This window comes from Microtus oregoni, unplaced genomic scaffold (genome assembly GCF_018167655.1).
Source record: "Microtus oregoni isolate MIOR12 unplaced genomic scaffold, Mior012 000031F_ref0000149, whole genome shotgun sequence".
Classification (NCBI taxonomy): Eukaryota; Metazoa; Chordata; class Mammalia; order Rodentia; family Cricetidae; genus Microtus; species Microtus oregoni.
In genome coordinates, this window is record NW_024543090.1 from 14,300,928 (window position 1) to 14,317,401 (window position 16,474).

Genomic DNA, 16,474 nt, shown 5'->3' on the forward strand with positions numbered 1-16,474 from the left:
CCATCTTTCCCATATTGCTGAATTTAATTCTCCGTGTTGGCAGTTATTCTGGCTTAGTGGAATGAATGCCTCATCATTTGACTGACTTACTCTTGAACTCGGACCCGACTATGTGAGAGCATGCAACACTTTCGTGAAGGTGATTCCTCAGCAGAGTTCTCAGAAAGATCTCTGTAATTGTTACTAAAACTATTGAGCTGGAGATAAGTCAGGGAAGACAACAAATAATCCTCATAGGCTTGACCTGATGCTAGCTCTAAGTAGACATCAGCAAAATATAAATTATGTGTTAAAAGCAATGTTAAGTTAAAAAAAAAAAAGAAAAAGGAAAGCAGGCTGAAAAGGCCTGGGGATGTCCTTATAAAGGTTTGTGGACGATGATGTAAAATATGGTAATCAGGGTTGGGATCATAGGGAAACGGGAATGGAAGTAATGGCTTTACGGAGGTGAAGTGTGAGTTATAAGGATATGTAGGCCAACATTCTCCCAAGAAACAGGTGGTGCAGAGGTTCTGAGGCAGGAGCATGCATCCTGGGTTGCAGGAGTGTGGCAGAGTGGTCAGGGTGGGTGGGATGGAAGCTAGCAGGTGTCCAAGGGGTAAAGGAACATGCAAAGCGCAGCCAATCATTTAGGGCGTTTGCAGGAACTCGTGAGAACTTTGCTTTCTCAGAGAGAAATGAGAACTGCTCCTGGCAATTCCGGAGAGGGGCGACAAGGCATTGTGGTCAACCACTCTGGCTGCTGTATTTAAAACTGGACGTAGGTGGGGGCATGGGAAAAAGCAGAGAGCACCATGGGAAACCACCTCAGTAATGATGTTGAGATTGCATGAAGGCAGTGAAGAGTGGGTAGATTCTACACATGTTTTAAAGGTAGAACAATTAAATTTTCTTAAAGATGGAGGTGACTTGGGAACAAAGAGACTAGTCAAGGTTTTGGGCTTGAACAACTGAAAATAGACTTTTGCCAGCAGATAGGAAGAGTGAAGTTAGAGAAGGCTCTCTCCTGGTGATGGGGCCTCACGTTATCACAGGCCCACTTAGGGCTCCCATGGGACCCCATATATGGCAGATAACTACCCAGAATAGGACTGCTGAATTTAATTTATCCCTAATTATATGTCCTCGACTTCCTTTGGTTACAGTAAAGGGGATTTTTTCATTTCTGTGAGCAAGGGATTTTCTCAGCAAATCACACCCCACATTCATCTTAGAGTTAAAAGGAGGATTAAAGGAGGGCGGGGGCCTTTCTCAAATGCTTCCCCAGAGGCTGTCTCCTGCAGCATGACCTTTCCTACCCGACAATACGGCAAATACACTTGGTAATTGTATTTCTGTGAGCTACAATAGAAATAATTGTATAGTTTTTATTTATTTAACATTAACTAGCAAAAAAAACCTCTAGGAAATTAAAAAGAGAAATAACTTGCTTGGCAAACACTTCTTTGAAGAGGAATGGGTATATCAGAGCAGGCCCACCCCTTTGCTTTCCTGCCTACAAGGAAGCTGGCAAGCACAATGCTACATAGCTCGCCATAGACATCTGGTTAGTGAGTAAGCACATCCGTTTAGGAGTGAGCAGTCCAAGCCAGCTGCATAGAGAATGTTCCCCAGCTTGAGATAAAATGACTTAGACATCGAGATGTGTTCCATCTCCCCAGAAGAACCGCGGCTTCAGAAGAATCAATTCCTGTGGCTCAAAGGCTGCTTCTGTTAGTTGTGCTTGCTGTTATTATGCAGTTTAACAAAATATAAACCAGTCATGTCAAAGTTTGGAAGAGTTGCTGGCTATTTTACAAAGATCCTCAGCTGAAAATTTATAAATACAGTTTTGAATTAAGGATTAGCAAAATATCTAAAAGAGAGAGGGAAGAAATCTAAAAAATCATCTAGCATTTCAAACATTATTTTGCTTGTGCTTCAAGTTATCATTTCTCTTTAAAAGAAGCTAAATTCTAAAGCTGCATGGGTGTATTATGAATGCGATTTATAACTCCCATCTCTTGGACCAATATACAAAGACAAGGCTTTGACCTATAACATAACATTTATGAGTGCATATGCAAGGAATCATTACACCCTTTCCAAGAGTGTCAAGCACTGCCATTACTGTCATGATTTTTGGAGATGGGTGATTTAATACCCAAGACTGAAGCCAAATTCACATCCCCTCCCTTGCCCCATTAATACCACGTGGAAGATGAAGACTTACCTAGAAACTATAATGCCATTCACCTGGAGGAATTTGAACAGGTCCTGTGCCTTTTCTCGATCCCTGAACTTTTCCTTGGCAGTCAAGGTGTCATATGGTACCAAGAGAGGGTGACTGCCACCACCTGGAATAAGGTGAGAGAAAAACACACACTGTCTTCCTTTGCACTCCTGGGAAAACGTAGCTGCCACGCCCCCAGGCTCACTTTCCCCACAGGGCGCTGTGAACAAGCTCACCTTTACTCTCCAGCTCCAGCTTCTTCTTCTTGGCCCAGATGTTGTGATAGTTCTCAGCCACCACCTCCACCATTCCCTGTTCCCCAACCCGAGAGACGCAAGTTAGAGAGAAGCCAAGCCAGGAAAACCACTTCCTATCTTCCAGGTTCCAGAACAGCACCACCAAGTGCTACTTGCTTGCTGCTGGAGGTCTACCATCATTAATTATTCTGTGCGACACCCCTCATTAGCTTTATATCATCCCATACACAGGAAACAATTTTGGATTCTGCCCTTCCCTTGCAACTTTTATTATCCTGGCAGTTGAGTGCATCCAGGAGAAGCACGCATTTCTAGCCAAAGCCGCACATTGCCAGCACCTCATTTGTTTTACTGTTATATTTCTCATCAAAGATAGGGAGCTGAGCAGGAGAAGTCAGGTCAAAGTCAAGAATCTATGGAAACTTTTACCTAAACAAACTAAGAGAAAAAAATCACTCCTTGCTGGAAACTGCTGTCATTGAGGTTTATCAAATAGAATGAATCTTTCTATAAGGCGTATACAGCTCTGACTTAGAGCAAAGGATGCTCTTTAGAAAAAAAAAAACTCCCTCTAAGATCCAAGGGGCTAGCCATTGGGCTTCTTCCTCAGGCTGGAACAGAGGCCACAGGCACTGATATATGCAGGCAAGGAGGAGTCGAGGGAAGCACCTCAAAACTTTTAGTTACATCTATTGGTTTTCTAGCTCTGAGTTCAACAGTGATCACTTTCCTGCATAATTGTGGGGAAACTGAGCACATCTGCTGTGGCATGCAGGGTGGCCTCACGGCTTGTGAGATTTATGAGGACCAAGCAAGCATTTCCTTTCAGGTGATATATCTAACAAGAGAGTCTGACATGGGGACCTTGCCAACTAGTCTTCCTTTTACCCATTACTGTTTATGGTACTCTTGGAAGAAGTCCCTTCTTAGATGACAGGCTAGTTCTCTGGTGTTTCCCCCATAGCTTCGGCACAACACAGCTCTCTTCAGGTTTAATATCTTAGTGATAATATGTTCTACGTATACTCTCTGCTTTTCTCTTTTACTCTTCAGAGGGTAACATGCCCTGTCCTGGAAAGATCTAGAAGGCACTGATGTTCTGCATCTGGGTTGGCACTGACCTGGAGCTCCCTGGACAGCACCACATTTGAGAGATCCAGCGGGGCTGGGCTGTAGCTGTTACCCTAGGAGAGCAGAGGCAGAGTTACTAGGTTATCAACCACCACAAACACGTGGCTTCCCCACACCCCACTGTTCACCTTGGGTGGTCCCATCACCACACCTCAGGGAGTGCTTTCCTAGATCTGCAATGGTTTCTATTCGCCAAGTGTTGCCTACCAAGTGCTGCAGTCATACCTGGTTGACCTGATTCGACACACATCGAAGTTTCTCATTCTCTCTTTGTTGGACCAAAGCTTCTCCTTCTCTGGTCCTTTCCACTGTCCAGCCCACAGCGAGCATGGTTTTCAGGGATTCTCTGGCAGGCCAGCGATAAATTTCCTTCTCCTAGAGGAAGTGTGCACAAAAGGACTGGGAAGAACACACCTTACCCGTTTCCCAACAGCACACAGAGAAGATAATTGGCCCCACCCTCCCTTCACAATGTCATTTGCAGAATCTTGTGTATAACATAATTTTTCTGATGTCGTTGAATATAAGATCCCAAGCCTATAGATTTTTTTAATTAGGGAAATGAACCACTATTATCAATGGCATTGCCTATAGTTTATAAAGAAGTGAAGGGCCAGGGAAAAGACTCATGTGTCTTCTGTTTAAGATGGAGGGACACTGTCAAAATGCATTTGCACCGAGCTTTTCCTTGATCCTGGGAAACATAACTTGTTAGAATTCTTTTGATATCAGCCCAATTTTATGAATGGTCAACAGTCAAAGATATATATGTCATCCCTTACATATGACACCACAATTAAGCTTACAAATAACACCTACTGATTGCAAGCTCGGATTCAGAGTTGAGATGAACCATACTACTTAATTTAAAAACGAAGGAGGGAAGGAAGGAAGAAAGAACAAGAGAGCTGTTTCTGCTTCCATAGGTATTTTCCATTCTCACCATCCTCCATGTAGTGGAAACCTCTTCTGTTTAAATCTTTATCTCAAAATTTCTCCCTCCTGTCTCAATAGCATAATATTCTAACAAACCCCTTCCTAGTTGTTTGATTGGAGGAGAAACACAAGTGCATTTTGGACCATCTGCCAACGCTAACTAGGGCTCCTTTCACACGTGGTTTCTTAGAGCCAAAGAACGGAATGTGATGTTGGGGTTTGGGAAGTTCATGGAAGCTGCTGAGGACTGTAAGAGGGATGGGCTGTCTGATACAATCCCCGAGGAAGGACACAGCAGGCCACACGGTTACAAATCCTGCTTCTTACCTTCTCTGTTAATGTCTTGAAGGGCCGTATCAGTGGGTGGGTCTTCACGTTTTCATCCAGGGAAATCCCATATTTCCATCCACTGTGACTCTGTAGAAATGTTCTCAGTTCAAACCAAGAGCCTGCTAGATGACCCAGATCTCTGCTTCTGTTTTCTCAAGTAGCATAATGGATCATGACAGAGATTAAAAAGTCCTTTCACAGATGTCTAACTGCCCCTTTCTGGCTGTCAGGACTGTGCCTTCCCTATCCTGACCTTTGCCCCTGCAGTCTCTCTTGTTCGAGCTGCTGTCCTCTTCACTGTTTTGCTTGTAAGTTCTAGGGCCACTTAGAAGGCTGTTTCAAAAGACCCTGAGAACATGAGCATCAGGACGGTGTGACAAACTCATCAAGATCAGTGGCAGAACTCAGAGGGGACCAGATCTACCACCAGCCACTGAGAGGGGTCTGCTTGGCAAGATCACAGCGGGTGCATGCTTTTCAGGGTCATGGAAGCTCAAGACAGAAAAGCACCACTAATGGGTACCTTCTTCTGGAGGAGTCTGGAACACTATGGATGTAGAGCTGAGTAGGAGCCCCCAACTTTCTTAGCATCCAATCCCAAATATTCCCAGCTACTCATTCTGTTCCCAATCTCTGCCTCCACCTAATTGTCAAAAGTGCATGCTTTCCAAGATTCCCTTCCCAAGAGGCACATTCTTCCTGCGTGCTCTAATCTAGGTCTGTGGTTTCAGCTACCACTGATGACTGATGTCAGATCAGCATCTCGAAGCAGAGCTGACTTCCAATTTCCAAACAGTATGAACTCAGCCTGATGTGTTACCAGGCTAAAGAGGACCCAACAGTTATTTCTTTCAATGCCTCCTTCTCTTGGGTTTCTTTACCCCAGGGGCTCACCCCTTCTTGAGCACCCACCCAGTTTCTAATCCTGTAACAGGGGGTCCTTGCTGACTCTGCTCACCTCGCATCTCTCTGCCTCCTAGACCCACTCCTCTGCCCGCCTCTCTCCAGTTTCCTTCATAGTATGAGCTCACCTTGGTGGCTGTAAAAGCTTCCTAAGCATTCTCCTTGCCTCCAATCTTGCCAGGTATTTATGGATTCATTTTCTACTACTGTTAGGAGATACTCACCCAACCCGTCCTGCTAGAGAACTCTATTCCCTTATGATTTCTGATTCTTACCTGCTACCATGGGAAAAATGGAAACTCTCACATGGCTTCTAAATCTGTAAATCTATCCATGTTCATCTCTCCTCTTCCTTCCCCTGCCCTACTTCATGTTCTAGTTGTGTGGTTCCCCAAACCAATAAACTGTCTCTGGTCTCTCTTGGTCTTCATGTACTGACCCAGCAATAAACTCACCACTTCCTGGCAATGACTGCAATGAATGCCTAGCCATCTGTAAATGTTACCACTCTAGATGGCATCTGTGGACACCAACTGTGGGATTTGGTACCTCTACATGTTCTAACCCTGTGCTCATGCCAAACACAGAACTGCATAAACCATACCTGGGTAATTCTACTTCTCCCCTAGGAAGAGTGGTACTTAAAAATGTTAAATTATATTTGCACATGTGAGTTCAGTGTCCTCAGAGGCCAGAAGAAGGTGATGGATTCCCTCAAAGTTGAAGTTATAGGCAGTTATGAATTGCCTGAAGTGGGCACTAGAACTCCAACATAAGTACTCTGTAAGAGTAGTATGCACTCTTAACTACTGAGCCGTCTCTCCAACCCCAGGAAGAGCTTCATGAGGTCAGAGGAATCAGGACCTCTGGACAATGGTGAGCAAGCATATATCTATATCCTTGCTTTCATCAAGCCTCATGCTGGCGTCGTGGAGAAATGATAATCAAATAACACGGTAGTAGATATATATATATAACTGATGATTGGGTCAAACATACAAAAGTGCAACTGTTATAAATTATGCTAATGTTTTTATATATAAATGACTTTAGGAATACTACGAAGGAGGAGAATAAGGCATTAAGATGACTTGCATATAGGAAATCTGGGTGAGTCTCAGCCTCAGAATGAATGCTTAGATTGACACCTGCAGGATGAGGTAGGGATGGCAGGTGACTACCTCGCTCAGTCACAGAAGTGTTCTGTGCACATGTAGAGTGTGTGAAAGAGGGTCTGAAAGTGCAGGAAGAGATGATGGACAGAGAGAAAAGGGAGATCTCATCGAGAGGCAGGCAGGATGATGCCCACTAGTTCATGTGGGAATTTTGACCTTTATTTTTAAGAAGAATTAGAACTTATTAAAGAATTTTAAGATGGAATGGGGGCTGGACAGAAGGAGCACTAATATCATGTGACCAGGTATGCATACTGGGAACATTACTTGATGTGAAGAAAAGACTAGAGAAGATGCACACGAGGAGGCCAGCCAGGTGCTAATAGTGGCCTGGGGCAAAGGTGATGGCAGCTAGGAGTGGTCATACCATGGAGAGAGGGAGAGAGAGAGAGAGAGAGAGAGAGAGAGAGAGAGAGAGAGAGAGAAGAGAGAGCTGTACAAATTCATAAAGAGTTGAAGAGATAAAATACACAATTTAAAGATGGATTAGTTATGCCTGTGGATTCATAGATACTTCTCTCCCTAACCCATGGTTTGGACAAATGTCCACGCTGGAAAGAAATGAGAAAATGCATGTGTTTTAGACTCTAGAGTCTAAGGTAAGCAAGTACAATTGGCCACCTTTTCTTTTCTTGTATAAAGTTTTATTGGCACAAGGCCCCCTTTTGTTGTCAGATGATGTGGGATTCCTCTCTGAATGCTATGAATATATTTTATTACCATTGGTTAACAAAGAAGCTACTTTGGCCTATGGTGAGGCAGAATACAGCTAGGCTGGGCAACTAAACTGAATGCAGAAAGAAAGAAGGCAGACTCAGGCAGGCTCCATTTAGCCGCTCAGGAAACAAGATGTGAGGGAACAAACCATGAGCCGCATGGTAAAATATAAAATAATAGAAATGGGTTAATTTAAGATGTAAGAGCTAGCTAGAAATATGCCTGAGCTGTTGGCCAAAAAGTGTTGTAATTAATATAGTTTTTGTGTGATTATTCAGGTCTGGGTGGCTGGGAAATGAAAGTGCAGCCTCCAGTGAAGTCAATGTTTTGTCTGTGCTACTTTTATGCTATAACAGTAGAAATGAGTCATTGCCATGGGCAATGTCTGATCCACAAAGCTGCAAATGTTCATTCTCCATTTCATGATTGATTATTTGGTTATCATCATGGCCTTTATACATAAGAGGCTTACCCATACCGGTCTACAATGATGAGGTATAGTTTATTCCAAAGTTCAGGTTGTTATCAGTAGTGTAAGTAGGAACCCTCAAGAAGATAAGAGCTGAGCACAGATCCACACCGAGCTGAGGTGGTGGCTCATGGTTTCCCTCATCTGCGACTTCACCATAGGGAGATGACATTCTATGACCCTGCTTTTGAAATACACCCACTGCTACAAGCTGTAAGCTGAGCAGTGGTCCCATCCCTTCAGTGCCTGCCCACTCCAATCCTGTGTGGTTTTGGCATAGCAATTAAACTTATTAAGCATCCTGACCTCACATGGGAAGGAATTGCAAACAACAGATGGACTAAGTGTCTAGAAGTCCTAGTGGTGCCTAGCGAAGGAGGGCCCTCATGTGGCCTTTCTGGAATACAGTTCCTCTTCCCAAGCAAAAACAAGAGTAAGGCTTTCAATTTTAGCTGTTCTTTTCCAATGTTGAGTTCAAAGAAAAAAAAATTAAATAACAAGCTTCCCACCCTGATGAAACATTCATGTTAAACATGTAAGTGCATGCTCGGGCCTACACTCCAGGCAACACAGCGATAAGGAAGCAATCGGCAATCCCAGAATGCCTTGTTTTCTTGAACACGACAAACGCAGCACCAGCAGCTGCCAACGCCTATGTCTTTGACCTCTACCAACCCAGGAAAATTGCTGCCCAGAAATAATGAAAGCTCTTGGCATGGAGTCTCTGTCACTTAGACAAATCAGGCAGATTTCCAGGATCCGACCCAATAATGTTCTTGGGCTTTCCCCCCCCTTCCCTGACAACTGTCAGTCAGCTGATAATCCCTACCTTGTCACAGGCCCATTTATCATGAGAATGCTCAGCATACTTGGTGACAATGTATTCCAATTTTTCAGGCAAGGAAAAGCTGTGAATCGAGAAAAAAGTATTATGGCTTCCGAAAGTGTTTCAGCCTGATATTGTAAACGGCGGAGAGAAGAAACAATTTGCTGTCACTAGCAGGATTTGGTAACAGATAACCTCATAGCTTAAGCTACTTTAAACACAGTCAATACTGCTGAGCAGTGGTGGTGGGCCAGTGTTGTGGTCCAGGCAACATCCAGGTCTGATCACAAGATTTCTCTGCAGAAACATCTGCACATAGATGGCCTTCCGCCAGCTGTTCTGAGCCCTCCTGGATCCCAAGGTATCACTGTGGATTTCAAAGCCAGTTCTGGTCTCTGTCAATGAGAATCTTGCCATCCTCTAACTCCAGTCTGAGAACAACAGACTGTGAAGCTAGACAGTCAGATTACAAGATATTGGTTATCTGTTATTTTGAACTAGTGACTCGTTACAAATAGAATTTTGGAAATACAGTAGATGCCTGTCATTTCTCTTTGCCTAGCAGCTCCCAGCCATTGTTCATCTTCCTGTGTCTCTTATGGTCTTCTGGTGTTGCATATGACATTAGGTGCACTGCCACCAAGGTCAGCATATGCCTAGATGGATCAAATTCATTCTCCCTGGAACTTGAACCTAGAATTCGATGAGACAAGGGCAGCGAGAAGCTCAAGATGACTCATCCAATGGAGACAGCTGAAGATTGTCATTGTCCTTGGAGTGGCCTGGCTTGAGAGTTTATTTATTTATTTATTTACTATGTATACAATATTCTCTGCCCCAGACCCCATTACAGATGGTTGTGAGCCACCATGAGGTTGCTGGGAATTGAACTCAGGACCTTTGGAAGAGCAGGCAATGCTCTTAATCTCTGAGCCATTTCTCCAGCCCCAGCTTGAGAGTTTTCTATTAAGGTCTGGTAATGGCCCCACATCTTGGTAATCAGGCCTCTTTGCTTTTAGGAATGGGCCCAGTCTTTAGTCCTCACATTACTCAATTTACTGACGTCTAAGGTGTGTCTGAAGCAACAAGAGCACTCCAAATACCACAGAGCTGCTCGTCATTGGCACACAGTCGGTAGAGTAGTGTTGATAATGTTTGTAACACCATCATTCACCACGTCATTTGCTCTGTCATCTTTTCACGTGCTTACATTTTTATAAGACAAACTTCTCTAACGCCAGCACTTATTTTCTTTTCTTGCCTGAGTTTTCATTTTTTACCAAATCCTTTATCTCTTTCTTGTAGGAGGTTCAGTTCTGTTTCTCATCATTCCCTCACTCAAGGCTTTATCTTATTCCTGGTATGACTTGTAGTGTTAAAGGAGATAATAAGCAGGGTTGGCAGAAGGGAAAGGGAAAAGTAAAGTTTCTATTATAATCTGAAAGGTATCAACTCTTATATGAAATATAGGAACAAGTTAGAAGTGGCTCTGAACTTACTTCATGGTGTTAATAGGTTTCGGGTCAAAGTTCCCATCTGCATCCACTGAGACCTGTTTCTCCAAAGTGGCTGTGATTCTTGTATCTAAATAGTCTGGTGGCAAGGCCCCAGCAATCGCACTGAGACACGGCAGGGCCATTCGGAAAAGATCCAGGTCATATTTCTGTGAGGGGAAACAGAGAGCACTCCAATAGACAAACCATGGCCATCATATAGGACCATTCGCTCACCAACAGAAGTGCAGATACAAGCGATGTGTTTGTCCAGGTTGATCTTCAGTATTTTCTACATAAACTAAAGTGTTCTTGGAGGATGGAATGGTAATCTGGAAAGCCCCCAAGTCACCATTCACTTTCAATTGAAAAAGATTAAAGGTTTCATTCAATGTCATTCCAAATAAAAGTCAAGGATGTCTAAAGATTAAGATGGTTTTCACTAGGCTAGAAAGGGCTATAAACTTCCCTGCTAAGAATAGTTATGGGAAAAGGCCCAACCAATGGCTGGAGAGGGGACTGTGAAGAGCATCTAAACTCCACAGTGGCGGAGAGAGATTCACATTAATATTTTACTCGTTGCTGTGACAAACATCCCAGACCAAGGTAACTTAAGGAAGGAAGTTCTGCCGTGGAGCTTGAGGGGAAGAGATCAGCATGTTGGAGGATTAGGGGGAGGCAGCTGGTTGCCTTCACTGTCAGGAGTAGAGTATATAGAAAAATGGGACCAGGCTGTCACACTTCATGGAGAGAAAGAACAAGAGGTATAAGTACTCAAAACTGGAGGCAGAAAATGCTTTTGGAATTTGCTCTGGTGGCTGCTCTCCTGTGTGTTAGATCAGGGAGTCTGGCAAGCTATTTGACTACTCTGAGCATTATGGTAGTTCCTATTCTGAAGCATGATTTTTTTGGGGGGTGTGTATGAGAGGATGGGATGTAGGTAGCAGTTTAAAGGATTAATATAAAATGCTCCTGAGATCCTAAGTACAGTTCATAGAAAACAGTGAAGCCAAAATGATGTAAGTTCTGTCTGCCGGGTCACCAGGGTCACCTGTTTTCTTAGCCATTACCTTGTGGGAGAGGGAGTCAAAAATCCCCCAGAAGAGCTTCTCAGTGAGGTGCAGTTCCTCCTCCACGGCTAGCCCATAGCTCCCCCATCCCGAAGGCAGGCAGTAATACTTCCAGCACTGCTCATAGTGATTGGTCAGAAGCTGCGAGTTTCAGAACACGGGGGGCACCCGTCACATGGAGTCCAGCACATCCGTAGGCATCGGAGACATCCAGGGAGAGAAAACAGCACGGAGAAATCATGAGGAGGAAACCAGTGTTTGAAGGAGCTGGGATGTCAACCAAGAGGCCCTTCATAGGCCCAAGCTCTCACATCTGATGAACTCTAGCCTGAGCTGCATCTGCCTGACTAATCCTCCTGCCTCCTGATCTGCCCCAAGTAGTTACTGAAAAATGGAGAGGAGTCAGTTCTGTTTTCAATGAGAAAATACTACCCTTCAAAAGGCATGTGCGAATAATTTCATATGACTCTGGAATATCCGGGGGCATGCTGATATGGAGAGGGGGCGGTGGACAGAAAATTGTGGGTCTGAAGATTAACGTCTGTGCTTCCTGGTCCCCCTGGCTTTTGTACTGTTCAATGTGATAGCAGTTCCATTCCTGGCCAGAAGAGGGCACTAGTAACACCCCTTCCCAGCAGGTAGGAGCCACATCTGCGGTGGTGAGAGGGGGTGGGGGGGTGCAGGTATGTGTGTGTGTGGTGCGCCATTGACATGAGATGTCAACGTGAATGGACTGAGTGGCACCAGCAATGCCTCTTAGCAGAGAGCAGTGGTCTGTAGAAGAACCAGAGCCAAGTTAAGGAGTGCAGACAACAGTACCCTTTGAGATTAAGACCCGGAACTGTTAAAGTTAGAAGGAAAACAGTCTCGGAAGGACTGAGACCCTCTGTGATTGTGTGAAACTTCCTGCTGGTTTTGGTACTGAACCAAAGGCTTCTGAGAGTTCTGCTTACTCCAATAAAACATTCCCTCAAAGCCCTGCTTGAACAAGATTGGGGGGGGGGGGGGGGTTGTCAACGTGGCTCATCTCTGCTGACACAGTTTGGATTTAGAAGTAAGGTAGAAGCCCCAGCAGGAAGTTGAAAGGCTGCCCTCTGGAGTGGCTACTAACTCTGGCAACATCCAGGGCTAGGTGGTCTGGGGCTATAATAGAGAAGTCATAGCAATGAGAAAATAAACAGAAAGTTCTGTGTCCTTTTTACTAACAATTAGAGAAAAGAAATAAAGAGCATCTGTTGCAGGGGGAACACAAAACAAGGTAGGTGGAAAGGGACATTTTAGGTCCTTTGAAAGACCACAGGGAGGGCTGGAACAATGGCTCAGTGGTTAAGAGCACTGGTTTGATTCCTGGCATATACAGAGGCTCACAACCATCTATAACTCCAGTCCCAGGGATCCTGACACCCTCTCCTGGCCTCTGTTGATACCACATGCAGGTATTGCCCAGCCATACATGTAAGCAAAACACCAGCACACACAAAATAATAAGTAATACTTTTTTAAAAAAAGAAAAGAAAAACCACAGGGCTTTCAAAACTTTTTGAGGTTAAAAATATTCTAAAACCCTAGTTAGGATAAGAAAGGCCCAAATCCGAGTCTCCTTAGCAAACTCTGATTAAAAGTCAAGAGTGGAAGGCAACTCAAGAGAACCACAGCAGGTAACAGCTACAAGCTTGGGCTTTTGAAGTTGAAGATTCAACATGCAGATTGGATTTGGGCATTGCACCTTGTGGAGCTGTCAAAATCCAACATGTGCGTTGTTTCTCTGATTGTGTCGGCTCTGTGCACATCATCTCTGTGCAGCCCCAGCACATCAACTCTTGCACCACTGACTGCATGCACTTCTGCAGTGATGGTGATGCTTACCTTAAGAGGCATTTTGCAGTACTCGCTGAGCTGCGGCACATCAAAAACCAGACGTCGTAGGAGTTGCTGTAACATGGAAGGTCTCAAGTGACTGTGATTCAGAGAAAGAAAGCAGGAAGATGGGACAAAGTAAATACCAAATAGTGAAAAGAGGAAGTTCGGAAAAATGAAAGGGCAAAAAGAAAGAATGAAAGAAGCATACATTAGGGTCAGCAAGAGGGCTTACTGGGTAAGGGCACTTGGTCAGTTGGTGCACAAACCTGAATTTGATCCTCTCCCTATCCCAGAATGGAAGGAGAAAACCAATTCAAGAAAGCTGTTCTCGGATCTCTACATGTGCCTTGTAGCACAAGGACACACACACACACACACACACACACACACACACACACACCAATAAAATATAAAATTTAAAAAGAGGCATACATTAGGGTTAAGTATCAAAACAAAGAGTGTCTTAACACAGATCCTGAGTAAATGATAGTGGATGGTAAAGCCTTCCGTTTAAAAATGGAATATGGCTAAAATATAAAAAAGGGACATGTGCTAATGAACTAGGATGTTAAGAGTCAATGCCAGCTACCAGGAGTCAGCTTGTTCTGGGGGCCGTATGCGTTGAAAATGTATTCAGTGATCACGTGCAAAGCACATAACAGAAAGAAGACGTAGCTGGCTTCATAACCATCTCTAATGACTTCTAAGAACTAAGGCTCCTCTCTCGTCTAAGACAGGGTTTCACTGTGATGCTGCAAAGGAAGGAGATAAACTGATCAGCAGCAGAGGTGGGCTCTGAGGCCACCTACTGGTACCGTCTGAAGGCAGCCCTAATGTCTCCCTGGTTACAATCTGATCAGGAATTTCACACAATTGGAACTATTTTGTAGGGCATTTATTTTCAGGACAACTGTGTAAATGGCAAACACAGTAACTAAAAATTAATTAAGGAAAGACTTATCAAATTACAGAGTTCATGACTATGGTATATGGTGTAAATAAATTCTGAGATAGAGAAAGGAGAGATAGGGGAGGTTAACTTTTTAGCTTCAGATGCCAAACTAAAGTCCAGAGGGACCTGTGGATTTTCTCCAGAGCATGAACACACCGCACACACAAGCACACAAGCATACACACACCACACACACATACACACACATACCATACACACATAATACCACATACACACAAATAAATACACATATACACATACATACACACAGACACACATGCATACACACATAGACATATGCATCCACACACATACACACACACACACAAACACACACACACACGAGTTTGCTATAAAATTTCAGTTCATGAGTCCCCAGATTGCTTTCATTGCTACCTAAGGAGCTTTAGAGGCGAGATTAGTGGGTAAAGGAGACTTACTAGATAATTTGTCAAAGAACCTTCAGCAAGGAGGATGCATGCCGGTTGAGAGAGACAAAACCTATCTATTTCACATCTTTTTCCAAGAACTAGCCTTGTGATAAAAAGCCCTGGGCTGAGAAAGGCTAATCAAAACTCAGCCCCAAAGTAGCAGCCCTATCACTGAATCTACTAATTACGACTTAAAATTGACTCAGTGTTTCTTATTACTGTTCGGATAATTAGCAACTGTTGTCCAATAAATCTGTGACTCCATTGTTGTCTAACTGTCCCAGCTAGTTTTACTGCCAGCTTGACACAATCTGAAGTCACCTAGGGAAGGGGGGCTCAACTGAGAAAATGCCTCCATAAAATAGGGCAGCAGGCAAACCTGTGTGAAATTTTGCGGAGGGGCCACCCTTGGGTTGTGGTCCTAGGTTCTATAGGAGAGCAGGCTGAGCAAGCCTAAGGAGCAAGCCAGTAAGCAGCACCCCTCCAGATCATCTGTATCAGCTCCTGCCTCCAGGTTCCTGCCCTGTTTGAGTTCTTGTCCCATCTTCCTTCAACACTGAACAGTAGTAAGCCAAATAAACCCCTTTCTCCCCAACTTGCTTTTTGGTCATGGTGTTACAGCACAGCAATAGAACCCTAACCAAGATGCTGATGTTTTATAAATAAATAATAAAATGCCTGGTTATGATCAGTCGGCCTGCTATACCTGGATCTCAGGTAGAAGAGGAGAGCATTGCCCCAAGAACTACAGAGACAGAATGGGGAGCTCATTTGAGGGTCAATGTGAACTTCAACTTCCCCCAAACTCTGGTTTCTTTGAAGCTTATTTCTAGTTGTCAAAGAACCTGGCCTTTCTATTTGGAAAGAGCTAAGACCAAGACACCAGGGCTCTTGGGGCTGGAGAGATGGCTCAGTGGTTAAGAGCATTGCCTGCTCTTCCAAAGGCCCTGACATGCACACAGACAGAATATTGTATACATAATAAATAAATAAATATTTTTAAAAAAAGACACAGGACTCCTTTCTTGATGTGGATCTATTTTGAGTTCAGATTCAGCCAAAGCCAGACCAAGGATAGCTTAGCTCTTCACACAGGCACAGCATGGACGCTGACAGAGAGGAGTTGTTCTTGAGTAAAGCTAACACTTAGTTCCATTGCCTCCACTGAGAAGGGATGTGGAGACTTACATCGGTAAGAAATGAGGTCAGAAATCTTCCTTTTCAGGTGGTGAAAGAGAAAACCCGAATCTCCATAACCCTTAGTAGATGAGTGTGTCTACAAAGCTTTGTCTATCCTGCAAGACCACCAGCCCTCTATTGAGCTTCATTTTCTACCAATGATAGCAGCCTTGGAATGAGTGAAGTACTCTGTGTATTGTCTTAGTAAGGGTTTCTATTGCTGCAATGAAAGACCATGAACAAAAAGCAAGTTGGGAGAAAGGGATTATTTGGATTGTACTTCTATACTGCTGATCGTCATCAAAGTCAGGATAGGAACTCAAACAGGGCGGGAACCTGTAGGTAGGCGCTGATGCAGAAGTCGTGGAGAGGAGCTACTTAGTGGCTTGTTTCCCATGACTTGCTCGGCCTGCTCTCCTAAAGAACCCAGGACCAGCACAATGGGCTAGGCCCTCTACAATCAATCACCAATTAAGAAAATGCCTTGCGGTTGGATCTTACGGAGGCGATTTCTCACCCGAGGTTCCTTCCTT

General features: G+C 44.0%; 1 protein-coding gene across 1 annotated transcript in view; it reads right to left on the reverse strand.

Annotated features, from left to right (window-relative positions):
• The window catches only part of Ryr3 (ryanodine receptor 3), a 522,546-nt gene that overhangs the window by 105,610 nt on the left and 400,462 nt on the right, over positions 1–16,474 (reverse strand). The window contains exons 49-57 of the mRNA XM_041678998.1: positions 13,386–13,476; positions 11,520–11,660; positions 10,456–10,619; positions 8,960–9,038; positions 4,864–4,953; positions 3,826–3,975; positions 3,591–3,653; positions 2,449–2,524; positions 2,213–2,336 (exon numbers count right to left, since the gene is read on the reverse strand). Coding sequence (XP_041534932.1) covers positions 2,213–2,336; positions 2,449–2,524; positions 3,591–3,653; positions 3,826–3,975; positions 4,864–4,953; positions 8,960–9,038; positions 10,456–10,619; positions 11,520–11,660; positions 13,386–13,476 — 978 coding nt within the window. The remainder of the gene's footprint in view (positions 1–2,212; positions 2,337–2,448; positions 2,525–3,590; positions 3,654–3,825; positions 3,976–4,863; positions 4,954–8,959; positions 9,039–10,455; positions 10,620–11,519; positions 11,661–13,385; positions 13,477–16,474) is intronic.